A 21,147-nucleotide genomic window follows, 5' to 3' on the forward strand; every position below is an offset into this window, starting at 1 on the left:
CTTAGGCTTACTCTGAAATGTTACCTTATAAATGTAGTTAATACAGAACCCAGGAAGGTAACTTTTTTTATAAAAGATCAAACAGACAACAAGGATTATTCAGTCTAACAGTTAGTTGATTCATTGAAAATGTGCCTATTCTTTTGGAAGTATATTGTCTTCTCTTTGGTTCTCAGAGCTTTTATTTACCATTGATTTAATTTCACCAGATAGTAACTATTTTCCTTCCTTCCTATTTTAGAAAACAATACTGCTTCCCTAAAAACAAGCCTTTTTATCTTAGGTATAAAATAGCAAATGTTCCTCATATATTATCACCATGAATTTTTTCTTGACAGGTTTTCAAGTCCCATATTCATACCAAAATTTTATCTTGATTTAGTAACTAGACAAAAAGGCTGGCTTCATTTGTATGAACGGTTTTTTCAAATATGTATGTACTTGGATGCCCTTAAATTCCCCAAGTAGAAAGAAATGCTTTCCACGAAGCTGCTTATTCCTAGTAACCCACATCAGAGCTGACATATGAAAAATGGTGAAATTACTGAAGGTAGTCCAGCCTGAATAAGGACTACCTTATTAGTTCAGGTACTTGCATCTCCCTAATTTTCATATTAATCATGTGTCCATCTTTCTCTGAAATAGGACCATCATGCTTCATGTCAGAATTTAGCATGTAAGTAAAATTCATAGTGCTTCAAATCTCACTTGAAAATATTTGTGTGGAAAGAACAGAATGACTGATTTTATTATTGCTAACAAAATGAGATCTCTTAAAATGTTCATTTTTAGCACTGAAACAGGAAAATTAGTATGAAGACATTCCTAAACTTAATGATGGCCACACATAGCTACTAACCCCACCCCACCTCCAAATCAACAATAATGCAGGGCTCTTGTTTAACAGAGCTGCTGTAATATACCTACGCTATATATTTCTCATCAATTTTTACAGTTTATACTGATTAAATATATATTGACTCATAAAGTATTACCGTCACATGAATTGTCACCAGATGCAAGCGCATGTCATTTAAGTATTAACTATCATATAAAAATGGGAACTTGATTGTTTAGAAGCCATAATCTGGTAACAGCCATCCCCAAATTTCCCTAATGCATTAATAATCTTTGAGAAAGTGGTATCCTCTCTGAATCAATCTGTAAACAGGGGGGTGGGAGCATAGTTAAATAGTGACTTTTTGTGTGTGTGTGGCTAAATGCTGCTGTATATTCAGGCCACAGTAACAGGTTTATTGACGTAGGAGAAAATGTGTTGGCTGGGTTAACAATTTTCCATATTACTCTAAGATGGAAGTTGAGGTCAGTTGAATTAGCTTAGCCCAACAGATATATTCATTAAAAATTCAAATGAATATATAAGTTGCTACTTTGTAAAACATGTTTTAACAATATCATCATCTATACAAAAATCAGCATGTATTTGCATCTTGTTCTTTCTAGATGCTGCATCTAAAATGCTATTAGCTTACTCCTCTTTTTCATGGGCAGGAGCTAACTTCCCAGCTTAAGCTCAGATGCCTCAAGTAGCAACTCATAACAAACAAATCTGGAGACATTTAAAAACCACCCAGCTCTGTTCCAGAAATAGGTAAGGGAAGAAAAAAAAAAATACAGCACACGTTTTGCTAGGAGGAGGAGAGAAATCCATTCTATATGTTAACTATCCTATCAGATTGTGTAGACATTGCCCAGACCATTAAAACCTTCTAGTAACTGATAGGTAATTGCTCATTTGCTGACTGCAGTGGTGTACAGCAGACAGAAGCTGTGAGGGAAGCCATCCTTCCTTGCTAATATAACATGTAGAACTTGCTGCTACTGCAACACTTAATGCTCACAGTACCGAGTCATCTTTAATGCAAACACACATTTTCTGCCTTGCTTCTATGTTTTCCATTATAATGCAACACAAAAACAGTGTACATTTCATCTCATCCCTATGAGGTTTGCATAAGCAGTTCCAAGCCAGACTAAATATTGTATTGCTCTTATTACAGTGGATAAATATTTTAAAGTTTAGGAATTAAATATTTTATTTTTTCAGTATGGTCTCTGCAACTATTATGAACTTTTTACAGCTTCTGCATTCATGAGAACTCTTTAGGGTTTCCTTTTTTAAATGTACGGCCATTATTTGTTTCCCCAAATAGAAGGAGATCAGGGTTAACAAATAAGTTCAATAAGTCACCTTATACTCGGTGTTAATAAGAATGCTGTGCTTCTTCATGGTAAGAAAGAGACTTTTCTACAGGGCATGTATGCTTCATTATAATAAAAGTTTGCTAAATAACAAAAAAATGATTCAAGCAAATGTCACATCTCTAAATATCTAAACTCTCTCTTCGCTGTTATAATAGTGTCGATTTTGTTAGCACACATCTCTGTATTTGACAAAGGTATTTCTCAGACTAAATTAAGACAACACAGCCTAAGAAGAGCATGTCCTGAGCTGTTTGATTGAAATTTTCCACAGAATAAGACACTAAGAAGCTGTTTATGCCATTTGCGTTTAAAGAAGGAGACTAATTATGTTAACTGATTTATTAATACATAAAGTTCTTAGTCTAATTATTAAAAGTACAAAGAAACCAGGGAGCAATTTAAAAGTCTACTGCAACTCAAAATCTTTTCCTTTTTTTTTTAAAGGTTAATTACAACTCCAAGCAAATGTACTCTAGATAGGCCCCTTAGGTTTTCCACAGGCTTAAATAAAATAACAACAATAACATTACCTCATTGGCCAGCTCCAGGAGCACTGGGGCAGCTCCATTTTTCACCACTCCATTCAGGTACCTAGAGAAGACAAAGCCAAGTAGTAATGCAGTGACAAGAAAAGGCCAGCATAGACATGTCAGCCTCCCCTGTGTGTACATGTTTCTCTTGGGCAAATGCCACACTCAACTCTAGTTAAAGGATGCTACTGCCATAGGAAAGCATAGAAAGGAAAAGAATAAGAAACCCAACTTACCTCAACCACTGGTAACACACTTAATGAAGTTGGGGGCAGGAAGTACGAGCACATGGGCTTCCTATATTTTCACTTCCTCACAGGTGAAGTGAACCCAGAGGGGATTTCTAAACAACTAGGCATACAACCCTGCCCTGGCTTTGTGGATGCAAAAGGCAGCCATTGTGTGGAAAGGGAAGTTGAGTCTTTCACTTCAAATGAAATCATGCCCCATCTCTTCATTTTGTCTATCTTTGCTTCATAGGACTAACTGACACTTTATTAAGAAAAAAAGGGGGACGGACTTGTCATCAGTGGGTCAGCACACCTTTGACAGGTAATAAAAGCTATCTTCTCTCTCTTGGATTTCAAAAAGCCTCCAGCTTTCCCTGCCCCTTAACCCCATAAAAAAACAGAAAAGAAGAAATAAAAACCTTCCTCCTACCTTGGCAAATCCTCAACGTAAAAACGGGGGTGATTAAAAAACAACAACAACACACACACAAAAGTTGAATGTATCATTTTCCTCCTTAAAACACTTCACAGGCCCCACATTTATATTAGATCAATTTACATAGGTCTTCATAATCTGGTTCCTACCTACTCTGCCTGCAGCTTCATTTATACTTATTGATTGCCCTTTACTCTTACCACTCTCCTGGATAACTCATGATTCAGGTTAGATAGTACCTTTTCCTCTCCACCACAACCCAAGAGGAAGTTAAGTGTCCCTTGAATACAATCTCAGTGCATCTCTCGATCACTAAGAATAGACTAGTATTTGTCTATATACTTGGCTATCTCAAACCCCTCCCATCATTTACAGGAAGGATGAATGCCCTTATGAGGTAGAAGAATTTTAATTGTACTGGTCTTGCAGTCCCAGTGTGGTGCTGCAGGATAATGCACTAGACTACAGGGTCAGCTTAAGCTGCAAGGTCAGTGGTTCAAACCCACCAGCTGTTCCTCGGAAACCCTATACAGGGTCACTATGAGTTGGAACTGACTCAACAGCACTCAACAACAAGAAGTACCGGTCTTGCCTTATAGTGGGTGATTATATAAAGTGTGGTGGTGGTGGTTCTGTGCCATGGAGTCAGTTCCAATGCATAGCGACCCTGTACAGGGTTTCCAAGGCTGTACATCTTTACGGGAGCAGAAAGCCTCATCTTTCTCCCACGGAACAGCTGGTAGTTTCGAACTGCTGACCTTGTGGTTCACAGACCAATTCGTAACCACTACGCTACCAGAGCTCCTTTATATAATGTGTATGCAGGCTTATTATTTCCGTTAATATATCAGTAATTCACTAATTTTAAAAAGCCATGTTGGAGTAAAAAAAAATGAAGTATGGATATTTCTCTACAGTATATTGTTGGAGTGAGTAAATTCAGGATGTGAAAGTAAAAGATAAGTTTAACATATACGGTCTTCCATATAACTGACAAAGGCAAATACCAACTTATTATTTCATAATTATACTTGCTAGATGTGGAATATCCCTGTGAGTAAATTGAGGTATATGTGGTCTTCCATATATAACTGACAAGAGCAAATACTAACTTATTATTTCATAATTATACTTGCTAGATGTGGAATATCCCTGTGAGTAAATTGAGGTAAAAGATTATGAGGTAGGAGCAATTTTAGGACAATTATAGTTACAAAGCAATCCTAAACACTTCATTTGCAACATTACGGACTCCTTGAGTATTTTGTTTGGAAACTTAAGTGGGAAGTAAGTATCTCCAGAAGCAAGTGAAAACACAAAGCAAGTGGGCTTTAGAGCAGGTTCCCTGGGAAATGGTCAGCTAAGAACCTCAAGTGAACTTTCACAACCATTTCTACTATACTGATAGGTCTGATCAAGGAGAAACCAATCTGTTCAGTCAAGAAACTTCATCCTGCTGTGCGATCACAATCATTGGTGCACATTTATTAAGAATTCGGGTTCTGGGTCAAGATGTGTAAGCCCATACTGATATTATAATGGCTTTACAACTTCATATCTAATTAACATTCATTTATCTCCCCAATATTCATTCAGGTTCTGAGGAAGCAGCAGCAAACTAAACACCCCTGGGGCCTGCTATCCAGAAGTTCGTGGGAAACTTACATTCTCTTTTCATGCTATTTCCCAAAAACTTATGAAGGTACCCATGTATTATTACAGTGGGGAGACAAGATAATAAAAATATAAAGAAATATATAATGATACATGCTGCAATAAAAAAATAAACTTAGATGGGTTGGTCAGGAAGCTGCTCTTTGAGGAAGTGACCCTTGAGTATCAGCCTCCATGAAAGGAAGGGCCATGCCACCATTCCCAGCAAGAGATCTGTGCCAGGGTTGGCCAAGGACCAGTAAGGGCCACAGTGTGGCCAGAGTAGAGCATGGTGAGAGCTGACTGGAAATCATGAAAGATGCAAGAGCACTTTTTGTATCCCAGAACTGATGTTTTCAGAGCTACAGTGTTTCATGAATGGTCTATCAATCATTATCCAATAATGGAGCACTCTTCTCAATTACAAATTAACAGGATTTGGTCAAATCATCATAATTAGCCCCCTACATCTATAAAGTCACAGTCCTGTGTGGTGCTGTGGGTTAATGCATCAGACTGCAAAGCCATTTGAACTGCAAGGTCGGTGGTTCAAGCTCACCAGCTGCTCCTTGGAAACCCTACACAGGGCCACTATGGGTCAAAACCAACTCAATGGCACTGAGCAACAACACTCTATAAAGACTATAAGAGCTTCAAAGCCTTTTCACATTCACTGTCATTTAGATGCTTAATAGGCATTTACGTATAGATTACTGAAAACTCCCAGTTGTGAGGTTGGTAAAGTTTCCCAGTTGGTCATATAGAGAAATGAAACCCCAGGACACTGGTAAACAAAGCTGGTAAGCAGTGAAGCTTAGAAAATACTGACTCCTCAAAGTCTAGTGAGATGTTGAACAGGAGACACGTGCACCTGAGCTGATAAAGTGCCCACATTGCTGCACAACTGTTTCCTATGACACATCAGAGTGTTAGGAGGGGGGGGAAATTAAAATCAATTTACAGTTGTACTTGTCCCTTTGAGAAAACTTAATTGTCCCTCACATCAAGTTGATAACTCAGGTCTTATTTAAATGTTCAGGTATGCAATCAAAAAGAGGTGAACTACAGAAAGCATCCAGTAAGGACGTAATCAGAAATCTTTGCAGAAAACCTTGCAGGTTTACAGGACAGTACTTTTCACTGTAGTCTTTTGAGCTACTCAAAGGACTGCTGAAACTTCATCTAACCGATCTTTAGCAGAGATCGGAGTTGTAATCAGGACATAAGAATGTCATCCTGAACACTACATTAAGGTGACTTGGACTCCATTCATGAGGCCAATTTACCATTAACTCTTTTTTACAGAAGCTATAAATCATCCTCTAAGGAGTCTTGGAAATGTAGTGGGTTATGAGTTGTACTGCTAATCAAAAGATCAACAGTTTGAATCTACCAGCTTCATGGAAAAAAGATGAGGCTTTCTACTATTGTAAAGATTTACAGCCTCAGAAACCCTATACAGGGTCTCTATGAGTTGGAACTGACTTGATGGCACACAATCACCACCACCACCACCATATATAATCCTCTTGCTTTACCATGGGAGAAATAATCAATTTATATCCTGTACGCAAAATCATCCCTAAAGTTCTTGGAGAAGGTCCAAGTTTATAGGGTTTTTTCAATGTGAAAGGTCCATTCCCACCTGAGGTTAAAATAATAGGCATTCATTTCAAGCATAAGGTAATGTTATTTTGTCTTTAATATTTTCACAATAACTGCAGTGACAAGCCTGGAAAGCCTACCAAAATTTCTACATAAACTTACATCTGAACAGCAGGTTCATGGATTCTCTTTCGAATATCTCTGGAACCCAACCCACTTCCAGTGACACCAGCTCTCCCTGAGCTGACTTAATAGGTTTATCTAGTGCGAAGGGCTCAATTGCCCAGTTGACCCATTCATCCGTTCATACTGCCACAGAATTATCTTTCAAAAATGAAAGTCAGATCACCATTGGGTAGACATTGCCTAGTTACAAAACAAAAACAGAATCCTACTCCTTTGAACATGATCCTTCAGCACCTGCCTACCTTTTCAGGCTTCGCTTGCTGGGCTCCATTTGTTCTCTTTGTCTGGCACAGGAACGTCCACAGCTGTTCCAGATCACCACTCTGCCACTGACCACACTTTCTCTCAGCTTGGAATGCCCTCCACTCCCTTAACTCACTAAACAAGGAAACCCTTATTTCTAGACTGCTCTTCTTCAAGTTGTCCTCCACAGTCCACGTTGCTGATTGTTGGAACTCTCACAGTATTCTGTATAGCCATACCTCTGCTAGTCCTTCTCTTATTACAGTTTCTAGATTTATGTGCCTGGCTCTTTTCCCACTAAACAGAGCAGTTGATGGTAGGCACTCAGTCTTACTTTTATATTTCCAGTTCTAGAATAGGATTTGGGACATAGTGAGTGGGAAGTAAAAGGTGCTATGTTAAAATAAAATTTTAAAAAGTTAAAATTCGCAGATAGTTTTATTTTATCATATAAGGTCCAAAATATTTGAACCAACCTTTTCTACATGTAAGCATCTAAATGATATGTAATTGATCTGCTTCCCTGAAGCTAATAAGGATGGTTTTATAGACAGAAAGCTGGTCCTACAGACAGGAAAGGGAATCCTGTAGGATAAATACTGGTCAGTGGTTCAAAGACACCAGCCTTTCCTTGGAAACCTTATACAGGGTTACTATGAGTCAGAACCAACTTGATGGCACTTAACAACAATAGACAGGGAGAAGGGAAGAGATGGGAGAGAATGTCGAAATTTTGCTGTAGTTGTTGTTGTTAAGCATCATTGAGTCAGTTCCAACTTACAAGGACATGAAAATCAGAATAATTTGGGTGTGTTTGTGTGTGTGCATTAACACAGTCACCGATTTAAACAAATGTACCCAAGAATGTTTCCAGTTTGGTAATAAATGGGCAATAAATGGACAGCATGAAATAATAGAGTTGTTTTCAAAATGAAGACTCAAGCTCTGCTCATCTTTACACAATGTAAAGAACTGAAGACATTTTCTAAATAATTCAGAAGCCTGAGAAAACATTTCCATTGCTATATCTCAGTTAACCATGATGAATAACACTGTGGATCACATGATTTTAAATACTGACTCTGAATTCTTAATTGAGATCATTTCAAAGCTCGCGAGAATGCAGAGACAAAAGAATGGTCTTATGTTGCTAGGAGGAATATAACCAGTAGGATCTTTCTAGACTGTAATTTAGCAACATGTAATAATTTTTCAAATGTTGACATTGTTGGCAACAGTCATTACCAATATAGAAATATTAAGAAATGAATCTAAAAGGCAAAGATTTCTGCACAAAGATGTTTATCACAATTACTATTTACAACAGAACATTGGAAATGTTCTAAAAGGATAATTTATGAATCACAGTGCTTTATATGATGAAGTAATGCAATCAATAGAATGTTTATAAAATGTTTCCTACAAAACATTAGGTCACATTTTTCCAAGTATAAAATTCAAAATTCACAAATATACATAAAGTATGAACTCTTCTGTATAAAAATGGGTTGAAAAAAGTAATAGAATGTAAAATACCCAAGTGGTTATCAGGGTGGCACAAGTATGGGAAATCATACATTCCTTGTAAATACCAGTATAAACATGCTTGACTTTCAATATTGGTATCATTTTTACAATAAGAATAAAAGTAAAGATATTACTACTAACAATGTCAAGTTATCAGTATCTGTTGATATAATACAATTTGTCTTTATTCTAATCAGATAGAAATCAAAGAAACAAAAATTGCATATGGCCATTTCCCTTAGAGAACAGGCGGACGATTTGGCCTTTACATTTAGAACAAGAGGTGATGAAGTCAATCAAGGGGTGAACTGGTGACAAACTGGCCTGCACCCAACACAGACTCCAGGCTAGACTGCTTTCTTCTAAGTCCGTCCATTCCAGTCTGATTTCATATTTTCATTTCAAATGTGGTAACTAAGCAGAATAATTGAGACTCTCATATATAAATGTTGTTTTGTTGTTGTTAGGTGTTGTTGAGTCAGTTCCAACTCAGAGGGACCCTGTATAAGGTTTACCAGGAGCAACTGGTGAGTTTCAACCACTGACCTTGTGGTTCAAACAGACCTTACAGTCCAGGGATTATCTCACAGCACCACACCAGGACTCCTCATACTTAAATAGCTTATTTCATATATGTGAAACAGTTTATGTCATATGCAAATAGACTTACAGAAATACAAATGCATGTCCAGGTTTTCGTTATTATCCACTCAACTGTTCATCATCACAGAGTAACTAGACTTTAAGAAAAGATTTTCATGTATAGCCTAAACTATCCAAATAACTCGATACCAACATGGTCATACCCAGCAATCAAATGTAATTTTAATGAGATGAGCATTAAAATTTTTGAAGCAGCACCTAGAGATCTTAGAAATGATCAGATTTAAACTGTCTTTTTACAGAGAGGAAATGACTATCAGAGGCTAGTGTCACTAAGTGGGTCTCACAATTCTAGGAAAAAAGTACACTTTCTTCTAAAATACTCTTTTCCTTTTTTTGGAAACATGGTTTTAAAATTTGGACACAGAATCATACTTTTATATATTGGCCTAAAATGATGCTATTTACAAGAACATATTTCTTACATGTAAATAACTTTCTGGAGTCCTGGTGTGGTGTAGGATAAACACTGGACTTCTAACCGCAAGGTCTGCAGTTCTAACTCACCAGCCACTCTTCAGAAACCCTATACAGGGTCCCTGTGAGTTGGAACAGGATTGGGGGCATTCAACAACATGTAACTTTCTAGTGTCTTTCTTTTGAAGATCTGAATGCCAAAGCAGTTGTTGATTTTGAGCACTTCATGAGCCATTCTTAATATTATATATATAATTTGGGCTATGAGTTTAATTTAAATATTGATTTCTCCAAGGAGATTATACTTTTTGGATGAATCAATTCTTTACAAAATTTTGTTTAGAGAAGAACTCTCTTAGACATAAAATTATGTAAGTGTATATATGTGTGAGCATGGTCATGCAGTTAGTGAGAGTGTGGTTGTGTATCTATTTGTAACAGATGTTGTTTTTGTTGTTACAATTTGTAATGGTAAATGGTAATGAGGTGCATTGTTGTTAAGTGCCACTGAGTCGGTTCTGACTCATGGTGACCTTGTAAAGAGGCGTGGCTGATAGGTTTGAACTAACACCTTGAAGTTCAAATCAACCTTGCAGTCCAGTGCTTATCCTATAGCACCACATCAGGACTCCATTTGTAACAGATGCAGCTTCTCAAAATAGATCATATCATTTTAATACATTATGGTAGATTTTTTAAAAAAAAATCTACTTTCCTGGCTTTTCAATAAACACTTCTCAATGAAAAGGAATCTAGAGAGCAATGACAACAATATTTTATCCATAACATTATTTCATTCATGAAATTTTTGTGTGTAAAAATTACTCATCTATATTCGGTGGTGTGGCATTCTTACACAAATAGGCCTTATATATCAAATTTAAGTGTAATAATTTATGAGCATATTTCAAACAGATTCTTCTGTAGGACCCACCTATATGTCCCTGAAATATTTAAGAAGTTAATTCACAGGGTGCTTGTTGGATAAGAGCTAAACTGTTAACCACAAGGTTTGCAGTTCAAACCCACCAGCTGCTCCTCAGAAACCCTAAAAAGGATGTCAAGGAGTCAGAATGGACTCACTGGCATTTAGCAACAATGTAAGTCATTACCATTTACCATTATAAATTGTTCAGTTTGAACCACAAGGTCAGCAGTTCAAACTCATGAGCCGCTCCTCACTATGATCTAGAACTGACTGAATGGCACTTGACAACAACAACATTACAAAAATAAATTTGAGAATTAAAAAACAAAACAGACTATTTTAAAGATTCTTTTTCAGAACAAGAGACTAAAGACCATAATGAATTAGGGTGAAATTAAAAATATTAAAATATTAATAATTAAAATACAAAATGTTTTCCTGGATATTATACTGTTGATTTAGTATTCAACAGATTCTTTTCAGAATATGGTGTGGTGCTACACAGTAAGCACTGGACCGCATGACTGGTTTGAACCACAAGCTTGGCAGTTCAAACCTACCAGCTGCTCCCCAGAATCAACTCAATAGCACTTAACAACAAACATTTTTCAAGTGACAAATGAAATTTCATCATATTGCAACTATTTCTTACATAGTATGTACACACGCATGCATACACAGTCGAAATTGTCTCACCACATCTTTCGCATAGCTAAAACAAAGCATTTGAAAAACCATTAAAAAATACTTGAAGTCTTAACTAACATACTTAAAACATAGTATCGTCAGTTATTATATAGAACATTAATTTATAACTTAATTTATTCATAATTATTATTATAATTAATAGGTACTGTGATACCCTCTAGTGGGGAGGCAGGTCATACCTCTGGTAATAACTTTCAATCGCTTCCAAAGTATGATGTTTGGCATGTGTTCTTTTAATATGCTTCTGAAACAAAACAAAAAAAGATCTTTATGTTATATCTCACATCAGGTTCAAGAACAAAAAAGGACCTATTTCTTGACCCCAATGTTCTGCATAAAGGGAAAATCCAATCACAGCTTGAGAATTTGAGGGGCTGCTGGTCTTTTAATTCCCCACCAACTCTTATGAACCTACTCATTGTCATCCCTATCGCTTGGCTGGTACGTCTGCAGACTGTACCACGAGGCACAGCATATATGTAAAAGCCAACAGGGTCACAGTAATTGAATCTAAATAAGTTTGCTTAGGGTTGCGGAGGGCAAAGAAAAACTTGTTCCCTTCTTCAACCTTTGTATTAATTTTCCCTCAATCCAATTCCATCTAAGTCCTCTGCACTCTAGTTTTACAATCCAATTGCCATTTTTAAGCGGGAAGAACATTGCTTAAAAACAACTTATTTGAAAACTACAAAAAGTAATTCCATAGAGACTTGCCACTTGACTGACACCTGTCATCTCATGATAAATGACTCCATTTTCTGCCTCTCTTGCCTTCTGCCACTCCAGCAATGGTCATTTATCATCATCTCTGTCAGCAATGGAAAGCGGCACTGACAGTGCAAGTCAGCAAACATTTAGCACATGGAACCACGCAACACAGGGAAATTATTATTGTCAGAATAATAATGGTTTAGCATAATTTATTACAGGTCCACCAAATAAGCAAAGGCTAGATGTTATTAGACAGATGGATGGGTAGGCTTGGCAGGCCTCCACGGAGACGCAGGCGGTGCTTGATGTGGAAAGGAGAACATCCTCCAACCCAATCAGAGAGCTGGCAGTTCAATTACAAAGAAATAAAGGGACATTCATCATTCAATTAGGCACCTGTCAACCCTCACAAAGGAGAAAACTTCTAACCTGGTACTCCTGGGAGAAGATGCTCAGCAGAGTGGCCTGCGATTGACTGGAACAAATAAAAGAAGGACAAAGTTAATTACTGGAGTGCACGGCAAAGAAACAAAAGAGAAAGGAGCTTCAAAGGTAGGCCTGCTGCCCTGTAATCTAACAGAACATGAAAACAAGTGTGGAAAAGTTGTTCCAGATGAACACCTCAAACAAAGGCTTCCTGCTGCTAGGTCAAGGAGAGAGAAAAAGGGAAAGGGAAAATATGGGTAGTCTTAAAGCAAACTATCATATTATTTGGATTTCTTTTCTAAATTTAGAATGGTTATAAGTCATATCTGCAGCAAGCAAGGGTGTTACAAGGCACCAAGAGAAAAGAAAGTAACTGCAATGTTTATTTTGCTAGTAAGTGAGAGAGTTAAAGCCCATGAACAGTTGAGAACATGCAGTTCACTCATTGTCACCACTGAAATTTATTCTGTTAGCAGTCAGGTAGCCTCTTTTGTAGCGAGGCGGGGGAGGATTGGTCTTCATCTTCACCACAAGTAGCACAGAGACTACAGGAATGATCCCACTGAACCTGGCCTGCTTTGAAAATAACAGCTTTCACGGTAGGATGTTGAGGTCCTTGGAGTCCGTCAGTCCCAAGGATTGCCATAAGCTTCATTCGTCTAAGACTACACTCAATGTCAAACACCTGGCAGCGAAGCAACCTGCAAAACATTCTTCCCAATGGGAATTTTGCTCTCTCAGTCGCTAACATTTAGAAATGGAGAACATTTCCCCCTTCTCAAAAGCAATCAATATACCCCTGCTACTCCTTTTAATTGTTCTCTGCTGATAGATCTACCTTATCACATCTTGAAAACAATTCATTAGGTCTGATATTTTTCTACCAGATGCTATTTGAACAAATTACAGTTCAAATAATTAGACTTTTATAGCACACCAAAGTACTGTGAGTAATTAATTACTTGATTTTATTTTCATGAATGAAAACTCTTCAGCTTAGCAGAGGGAACTTAGGGTCTGGGAAATAAAAGCAATGACGCCATCACACTTCTTTACTAAACATCATGGTGTTGTCATCCTCAACATTACATCATAGATTGGCTTCTAATCCTTTCCCACTTTTAACAGATCACAAAGGGGTCAATAAACCAAGCATATAGAGGGCTGGGTAGATGGATACACAGATATATAAATTGATAATTAATACTAAGGAAAGGTGATACATTACCAAAGGACTATTTAAATTTCTCAAAAGTACTAAGATATGATACTTATAAATTCATACCATAGCTTGCCAGAAGAACAAACAAATCTGTCTTGGAAGAATTACAGCTAGAGTGCTACTTAGAAGTTAGGATTGTGAGACTTTGTCTCTCTTACTTCAGATATGTCACCAGGAGGAACCAGACCCTGAAGGAGGACATCATGTTTGGTAAAGTTGAGGGTCAGCAAAAAAGAGGAAGACCCCCAATGAGATGGATTGGCACATTGGCAGCAGCCATGGACTCAAATGTAAAAACAATTGTGAGGAAGGTGCAGAACCAGGCAGTGTTTTATTCTGTTGTTCCTCAGGTTACTGTAAGTGGGAACTGACTCAATGGCACCTAACAACAAAAACATAATCCAATTTTGTAAAATTGCCTTTAAAACTGAAAAACACTTATGTATACATAAAAACTTCCTGTTATACCTTGTTTGCCTCAATTTCACATACAAATACACCAATATGAGTAGAGTTGCTGATGGCCAACTCATGCAAAAAAAAAAAAAAAAAAAGGCTAAATGAATCTCAAGTGTTGGCAAACTACTGAATAAACCAGTGTTAGATATTTATATCTAATAAATTGACCCCTCCTCACTGTAACCAAAATATATTCATATTCTTAACCACTGGATGGTAGACAAAGCGTCTGCCTCTGTCTACCAAAGATTATGATGGAAATAAATATGTTTACAATAAGCAAGTTAGTGACCAACAACTAATGAAAATAAACTAAGACAGAAGTGCAGTTGGAGGTGCCCAGAATGGGAAGACTAAGACAGGTGGGGAAGGAAATAAGTCCAGAAATAGAGTTCAGACGAGAAGTCGATCAGGAGTTGAGAGTACTGTATAAACTAAGAATGAGATAATGTCTTTAGCCAGGAAAATGTCTTTACACTGCTTAGATTCTATTGAGCTAAAACACAAGATACAACCTATGCAACAAGCTACTTTCTCAAACTACTGGAATTCTGAGAAAATTCCAATGTGTGTCAGTGGTTGATGTTTTCTATCAAACTGGCACCTGACTTACAGCAATTCCATGTGGAATTAAAACACTGTCGTGCCCTGTGTTATTGTCATGCCAGGTTGTGGATCAGACTGTTGATCCAGAGCGTTTGTGCAGGCTGATTTTCAGGAGTAAATCCCCATGTCTTTATTCCTGGTCCATCTTAGCCTAGCAACTCCACTTTTCATTATCTGCAGCACACATACCTCCACTGTCTGCAAAGAGGTAACTGTGCAGGTGGTGCCTGGGTCAGAAACCGAGCCCAGACCGCCTGCGTGGAAGATGAGAATTCTAACGCTGAACTTGCTAGAGCTACAAGGAGAAAACAGTTTAGAGAAAGTCAGTCTTGGATCCTAAATGCGTTGGGTTTGGTTGACCACACAAAGTTGTAGAGAACTAAATGTCTTTTGTTATAAAGTCTGCCACCCAACTATCTGTTCCTATATCTGTACCTGTAATGTGCTAACCTTACAGGTAATTTTCTGAATGAAACTCAGACCATAAGGAGTAGGACCGTAGTTTTGGTGCAATCGAGAAACTGATGCCAGTGTATGTTATTTGTTACTTTCTTCCAATATGTTAATGCTGAAAAGGGTAGGTGAGGAGGGGAGCAGAGTCATATGCTATCAAGGTTAGCATTCTCAACAACTCACCATCTCTGCCCTCTCCTCATCCTCTCACTGCACGCTTCCTCAGTATTTGGCTCATTTTTGTTAAAGTCCACAAAAGTAACTCAACATTTACTAGGTTTACTAGGAATATAGTTTCCAGCTCAGGAGGGGGTTGTTGTTGTTGTGGGCTGTCAAGTCGGTTTCAACTCACAGCGACCCTGTATAGGGCTTCTAAGGGACTGCTGGTGGGTTTGAACCACTGACCTTGCAGTTAGCAGTCTACTGCTTATCCTACAGTACCACAACAGGAAGGGGTGAGAGGGGGCTATTCTGTGTAACTATCTTGAGCATCACAGTCTATTATCCAACAGTATTCATTAAGTAGCTACAATGCCCGGAGGTAATGGACTTAGAGAATAAGCTATTAAAAACAAAAAATAAATCCGACAGACAGGAGTTGTATCAGAGGAAACTTTCAGCACACAAAAACCCAAAGGGTGTATACTGAACAGTCAAATACCCATATATTTTTTTGAGAACTAGTTAACTTAAGCCATATCCCTAATTCTTACCTATTTCAAGACTGTATTTGTTTTAAAAGTTACATGCATCACTTGGCATTTATGATGCTAGCGTAGTGGTTACGAATCGGGCTGCGAACCTTAAGGTCAGCGGTTCGAAACTACCAGCTGCTCCGCGGGAGAAAGATGAGGCATTCTACTCCTGTAAAGATTTACACCCTCGGAAACCATGTGCAGGGTCGCTATGGGTCAGAACCGACTCGACAGCACATAACAACAACAACATTAAAAAATGTGGTCACTTAATTTATACCCAATGCACAAGATGTATTATTAAATCCTCTTCAAAAAATAGTTTTGCTTTTGTTCGTTTCCATGCACCCTTCCAGATGAAGCTCTTCATCCTTCAGCTGTCTGAGAAACGAAAAGGATGTGAGCAGTCCTGTATACCAGCTCTGTGAACTGCCCCAGTTCTGGGACCAAAGGCTGTCTGGATCTGCAGTAGCTGTCTTGCAGTAATGTGGACACAGGTCTGAGGACCAAGCCAACACAGAGAATACCTGAAGCCAGAAAACAGAGAGCGCTCAGGCCCTTGAGGACACAGTCAACTGCTTTTATGCCTTCTGAGAAGTCACAAATGTCTTTTATTGTAACCTCAAAAACAAATTAATAAAAATTCTGCCAGGTTTCACTGTGTTCTGGTAGAGGAGATGCATGATGGATGGAGGACTCTGATACCAAAAGGGTTTCCCATCATGACAGTAGGTGTGACAGGTCCCTTTCCACACTCCTAATTCTCAGCTGGCAGTGCTAGCATTGGCTTCCCTAAAGTCATTTCTCTACCACCGTGTCACTCAACTCATGTGCCTAAGATCATAAATCAGTGTATGATTTCTCCATACAGATTTTAAACATTGAAGGGATACTATTTACCCTAACTTTATACTACATTCAAAATTCTCCAAATGTTAATATATTGACAGATAACAGACCAGTTCTTGAGACAGTATTTAGCTCAAAGTATCCCCAAAATAACTCATTTATGATACTCAGTGACCTGAAGGATTTAGAGGAAATTAACATCAGAGGGTAGACTGAGTATAGAGTCTAAGAGTAAAACTCAACACAGACTTAGTTGCAATGAAGTTTTCACTCTCAGGTAGAGACCTATAGCAAGCAGAATCTTACGAAAGTTAATATCCACACTCGAACAAGGTTCAAAATTATCTGAGCAAAATAAATATTATTTCTGGGGTTCAGAAAATAGTTAAACAATGAAAGGGAGATGAACCAGGCCACGTTTACAAAGCATAGGGCACAATCTGTCTCAATCTTCACAAGAGTGCAATGAATCACTGACTATGTGGGGGAAATGAACCCAAGTTCTGGTTGGTCACTGATGAAAATAGCTGGCTGCCCTTCTATAAAAACCATCGGCATCCACCTCCCCTCCCCTCCAAATCCAAAATATGGGGACTTTTTCCTTTAAGACCTAAATGGAATTCCATAAGATAGTACAATGCTACTAACTTCACTTACTTTTTCAGAAACACACCTGCAAAAAATAAAGAATTTCAGAGATCACTGATTCTCAGAGAAATGACTGGAGTTGGGGCACGGGGCAGAAGAAAAAAAAATACATGAGGGCTTTGAAAAATTTGTGAAAAAATTCCATTCTCTGTGAATTAACTTTAATCTTCCTGTGAACTCTTTGAAGCCTTTGTATTTAGACATTTTTTTATTTTAATTAGAGAAATTTTGATCTATCCTGTCACCCCCTTTTTCTTCACAATTCCACCTGCATTTCAGAGATGCAGGCTAAATCTGATGTCTAGTTATAGTGAACATCCCCCCACAAATAACAATATAGATGACAATGTTAAGTTTGGTAGCCAGCAACTATAAAATAAAAGCTCTTAAAAATCATTGCTGTGTTATACATATGAAAAATGTTAAGTTATTGTCCCAGGCTTAGCTAATTTTGCTGGTAAACTGAAGGTAAAACCAATTCTTTCACAAAAGTTAAGATCTATGTGAGCTCCTCCTTTCTGGTTAAACACTACACTGAGGCTTTATTTTACACTCACAACAACCCTTTGAATAGGTACTATTAATAAAACCTTCCTTTAAAATTTTCTTTTGGAAGAATGGAGACAGACAGGTCAAGTAAAATTCAGTTATACAGGAAGTTAGAGCTGGGAATCACAATCCAGGCCCAATTCCAGAACCCAAACTCTTAATTCCAATGCTAATCTACCTTCCTAACATTTCCGAAGATTTGGCTTGGCATAGTCATGTATACTAATATTCCTGCTTAAAAATTTACATGATGCTACATATGTAAAATCATATATGTGTGCCAACAATCACATGACACTCCAAACTACCTCCAAATCAGGCAATGGTTACATTCTTGATAGGAAACTGAGGACACTGAGAGGTCAAGCAGTTGGACCAAATGTTAAGGCTTTAGGCAAAATTCCTTTTTTTCTTAGTCAAATGGCTGCTTTCCTTTAATTAGCTACATTAAAAATGCTGTTCTTTTTTGTGTGTTGAAATGTAAAGAAAATATTGACTGCAAGAAGCAGCCAAGGATTAAAAATTATTAGATAATTAACATTATACTCTGAAACTACGATATATTTTGTTAACCACAACAATTGGTTTGTAATATCTCTGCATTGCAGGTGTTTGTTGCTCAAATTTGGGAGTATTGTTCTTGCTTTTTTTTTAAACTTTGTATAAGGCACCTTTAAATCCTTATCTAAACAAGGCAAATACAAATATTCCAATCATTTTGACAGAGGACAATGCTCTTTACAAATGCAAATTTTTCCAATAATATTTAATGAAGAGTTTATTACTTAAAAAGTATTACACATTCTGAATAAAACCCAGAGACATCATTCACTGCTAGCATTCTGGTGTTCTGATGTGCGTTGGTGTGTTTCTGTGTCTATGGTGGTGGTGGTGTCCCATGGAGTAGATTCCTACTCATAGTGACCCTGTATAGGGTCTCCTTTACAGGAACAGAAAGCTTCACTTTTCTCCTGCAGTTTGGAACTGCTGACCTTGTGATTAGTAGCCTGGCTCTGCTCGTAACCTAATACACTTTCAGAGCTCCTTTTGTGTATTATATATGCACATCCATATACTTAATATTGGATGGAAAACTGATTTTTTTCTGTAAACCTACATCCAGTAAAAAGTTTAGAAAAAAAAAAATTGGTGTGCTGAACAAACTTTTTTGTAACATGCCTTCATTGCAAAAAATAATAATATTTATCCATGCCATTACATATTCCTTTAAAATTTATTTTGATTGCAAATAAAATACAAAATTTTAAAAAATGGAACAAATGTATAGTTCAACAATTTATTATATATGAGATTTTTAGTTATCAGATGTAGGACTCTACATTTCTACAACAGGAAGGCCACAAGTGGATGGCTTTAACAACCAGAAATTGAATCTCTCACAATTTAGGAGCCTAGATGTCCAAATTCAGAGTGTGGCTCCAGGGGAAGGCTTTCTCTTTGTCGGTTCTGAGGAAAGCTCTTTGGCTCCTTTCAACATCCGTAGGCCCAGTATTCCTAAGAGATCTTCATGTGCCTTGATACGAATCTTCCCTGGCTCTAGGAGCTTCCCAGCAATTAAAATCTACCAGTTGTTCTGTGAGAGATAGATGAGGCTTTCTGCTCACATAAAGATTTGTTGTCTTGGAAACCCTTTTCAGGGTCGCGGTGTGTCAGAACCAACTCTGTGGCACATCACCACCACCACCAAGCTCTATAGGTCAGTACTGCCTGTTTCTGTACTTTACATTAATGGAATCACATAGTGTGCACTCTTTTGTATCTGGTTTGCTTTATAGAACAGTACATCTGTGAGCCATCCATTTTCACGCAAGCACCTTTCATTCCTTTTCATTGCTAGGTAGTACTCTGTTTTATAATCAAATACATCAAACCTGCAAAATCCAGAAGCAATATAAGGTAGAAACCTGTCAGAGAAGGAAAACTCAAATATTTTCCACTAAAATTACTGGCAGAAAAGTGATCATACCCTGTCCAAGACAGAAAGCTTTCAAGATGCCAAAAAACCAGGTAGTCCTGTAGAGCTCTGCCTCCCACAGGTTTCACAGTGTGGTATATTCTATGAGTAGAAGTCACATGCATCTATCTATTGTTGATGAAAGCCTGAATTATTTCCAGTACTTTATTAACACTGTACTGTCAAAACCATTTCTGTACGTATCTCTTGGTGCGCAGTGGAATTCTGAGTAATCTGATATATAAATCTTTAGCATTACTAGATATTATGAAATAATTATTTCAAAGTAGTTCTAAACTTTTAACTGTGCATCTTCATCTGGTGTGGTGCTACAGGACAATGCACAGGACCATGGTTCAAACTCACCAGCTACTCCTTGGAAAGCCTATCCAGGGTCACTAGGAGTTGGAACTGACTTGATAACATTTAACATCAACAAATCCTCATCTAACATTCTCTCAGTTCATAGTTTACCTTTTCATTTTCTTTATGGTACCTTTTGGAGTACAGAAGTTTTAATTTTGATAGAATTCAATTTACCCCGTATTTTCTTTTTCAGGTTTTAGTTGTGGATTGAGTGAAAGTTTACAGGGTAGATCATCAGTTTTACATTCAACAAATCATACACCTTGTTTCATTACAATGATTATAAACCCCTCCATGTACCATCAGTTAACAGGATTTCTCTGTATTCACTTTAGCTCTTTATTATTATTTTTTTTTAATAATAAAGGCATATATAATAATTTACACCACCAAAGGGCACATTCTGCAAGTCTGCCTTCTAGCCACCAGCTCTTAGTCCCTCTCTTCCCATGACTCTAGAGTCCTCAGCTGCTCCCTCTCTCCATGTTCCCAATCTGCCTCCATCTCTGGTGTCCTGCATCTTTAGATATGGTCTTGCATTCCGCTTGTGCTCTTCTCCCTTGATGATTTTAGGATCCTTTGTTTCTTGACTGTAAGATTAACTACTCCTCTGTTTTTGTTACAAAACTTCTACCTTTACAATTGTGACAGTTGCAATTAGTCATGATAATAATTACTCACTATTGAATCATAAGAATCTTATTGCCATCTTTTTTTAAGCAGACCCATCTAGACAAGATAAAAACTATTCAGTGGGGATTCTTTCTTCCCCCACATACTACTATACTAAATTCCCTCTTGAAACGTTGTAAGCCAGTCACTTCATGCCTTTATCG

The 21,147-nt window shown here is 37.6% G+C and overlaps 1 protein-coding gene across 1 annotated transcript in view; it reads right to left on the bottom strand.

The window, feature by feature from the left end:
- The window catches only part of LOC102835101 (chromosome unknown open reading frame, human C15orf41), a 344,430-nt gene that overhangs the window by 212,977 nt on the left and 110,306 nt on the right, over positions 1-21,147 (bottom strand). Inside the window, exons 2-4 of the mRNA XM_006831797.1 lie at positions 12,493-12,538; positions 11,532-11,596; positions 2,757-2,817 (exon numbers count right to left, since the gene is read on the bottom strand). Of these exons, the coding sequence (XP_006831860.1) occupies positions 2,757-2,817; positions 11,532-11,596; positions 12,493-12,538 (172 nt within the window). The remainder of the gene's footprint in view (positions 1-2,756; positions 2,818-11,531; positions 11,597-12,492; positions 12,539-21,147) is intronic.

The sequence above is a fragment of the Chrysochloris asiatica genome, unplaced genomic scaffold (assembly GCF_000296735.1).
Source record: "Chrysochloris asiatica unplaced genomic scaffold, ChrAsi1.0 scaffold00004, whole genome shotgun sequence".
In the NCBI taxonomy this organism is placed as follows: Eukaryota; Metazoa; Chordata; class Mammalia; order Afrosoricida; family Chrysochloridae; genus Chrysochloris; species Chrysochloris asiatica.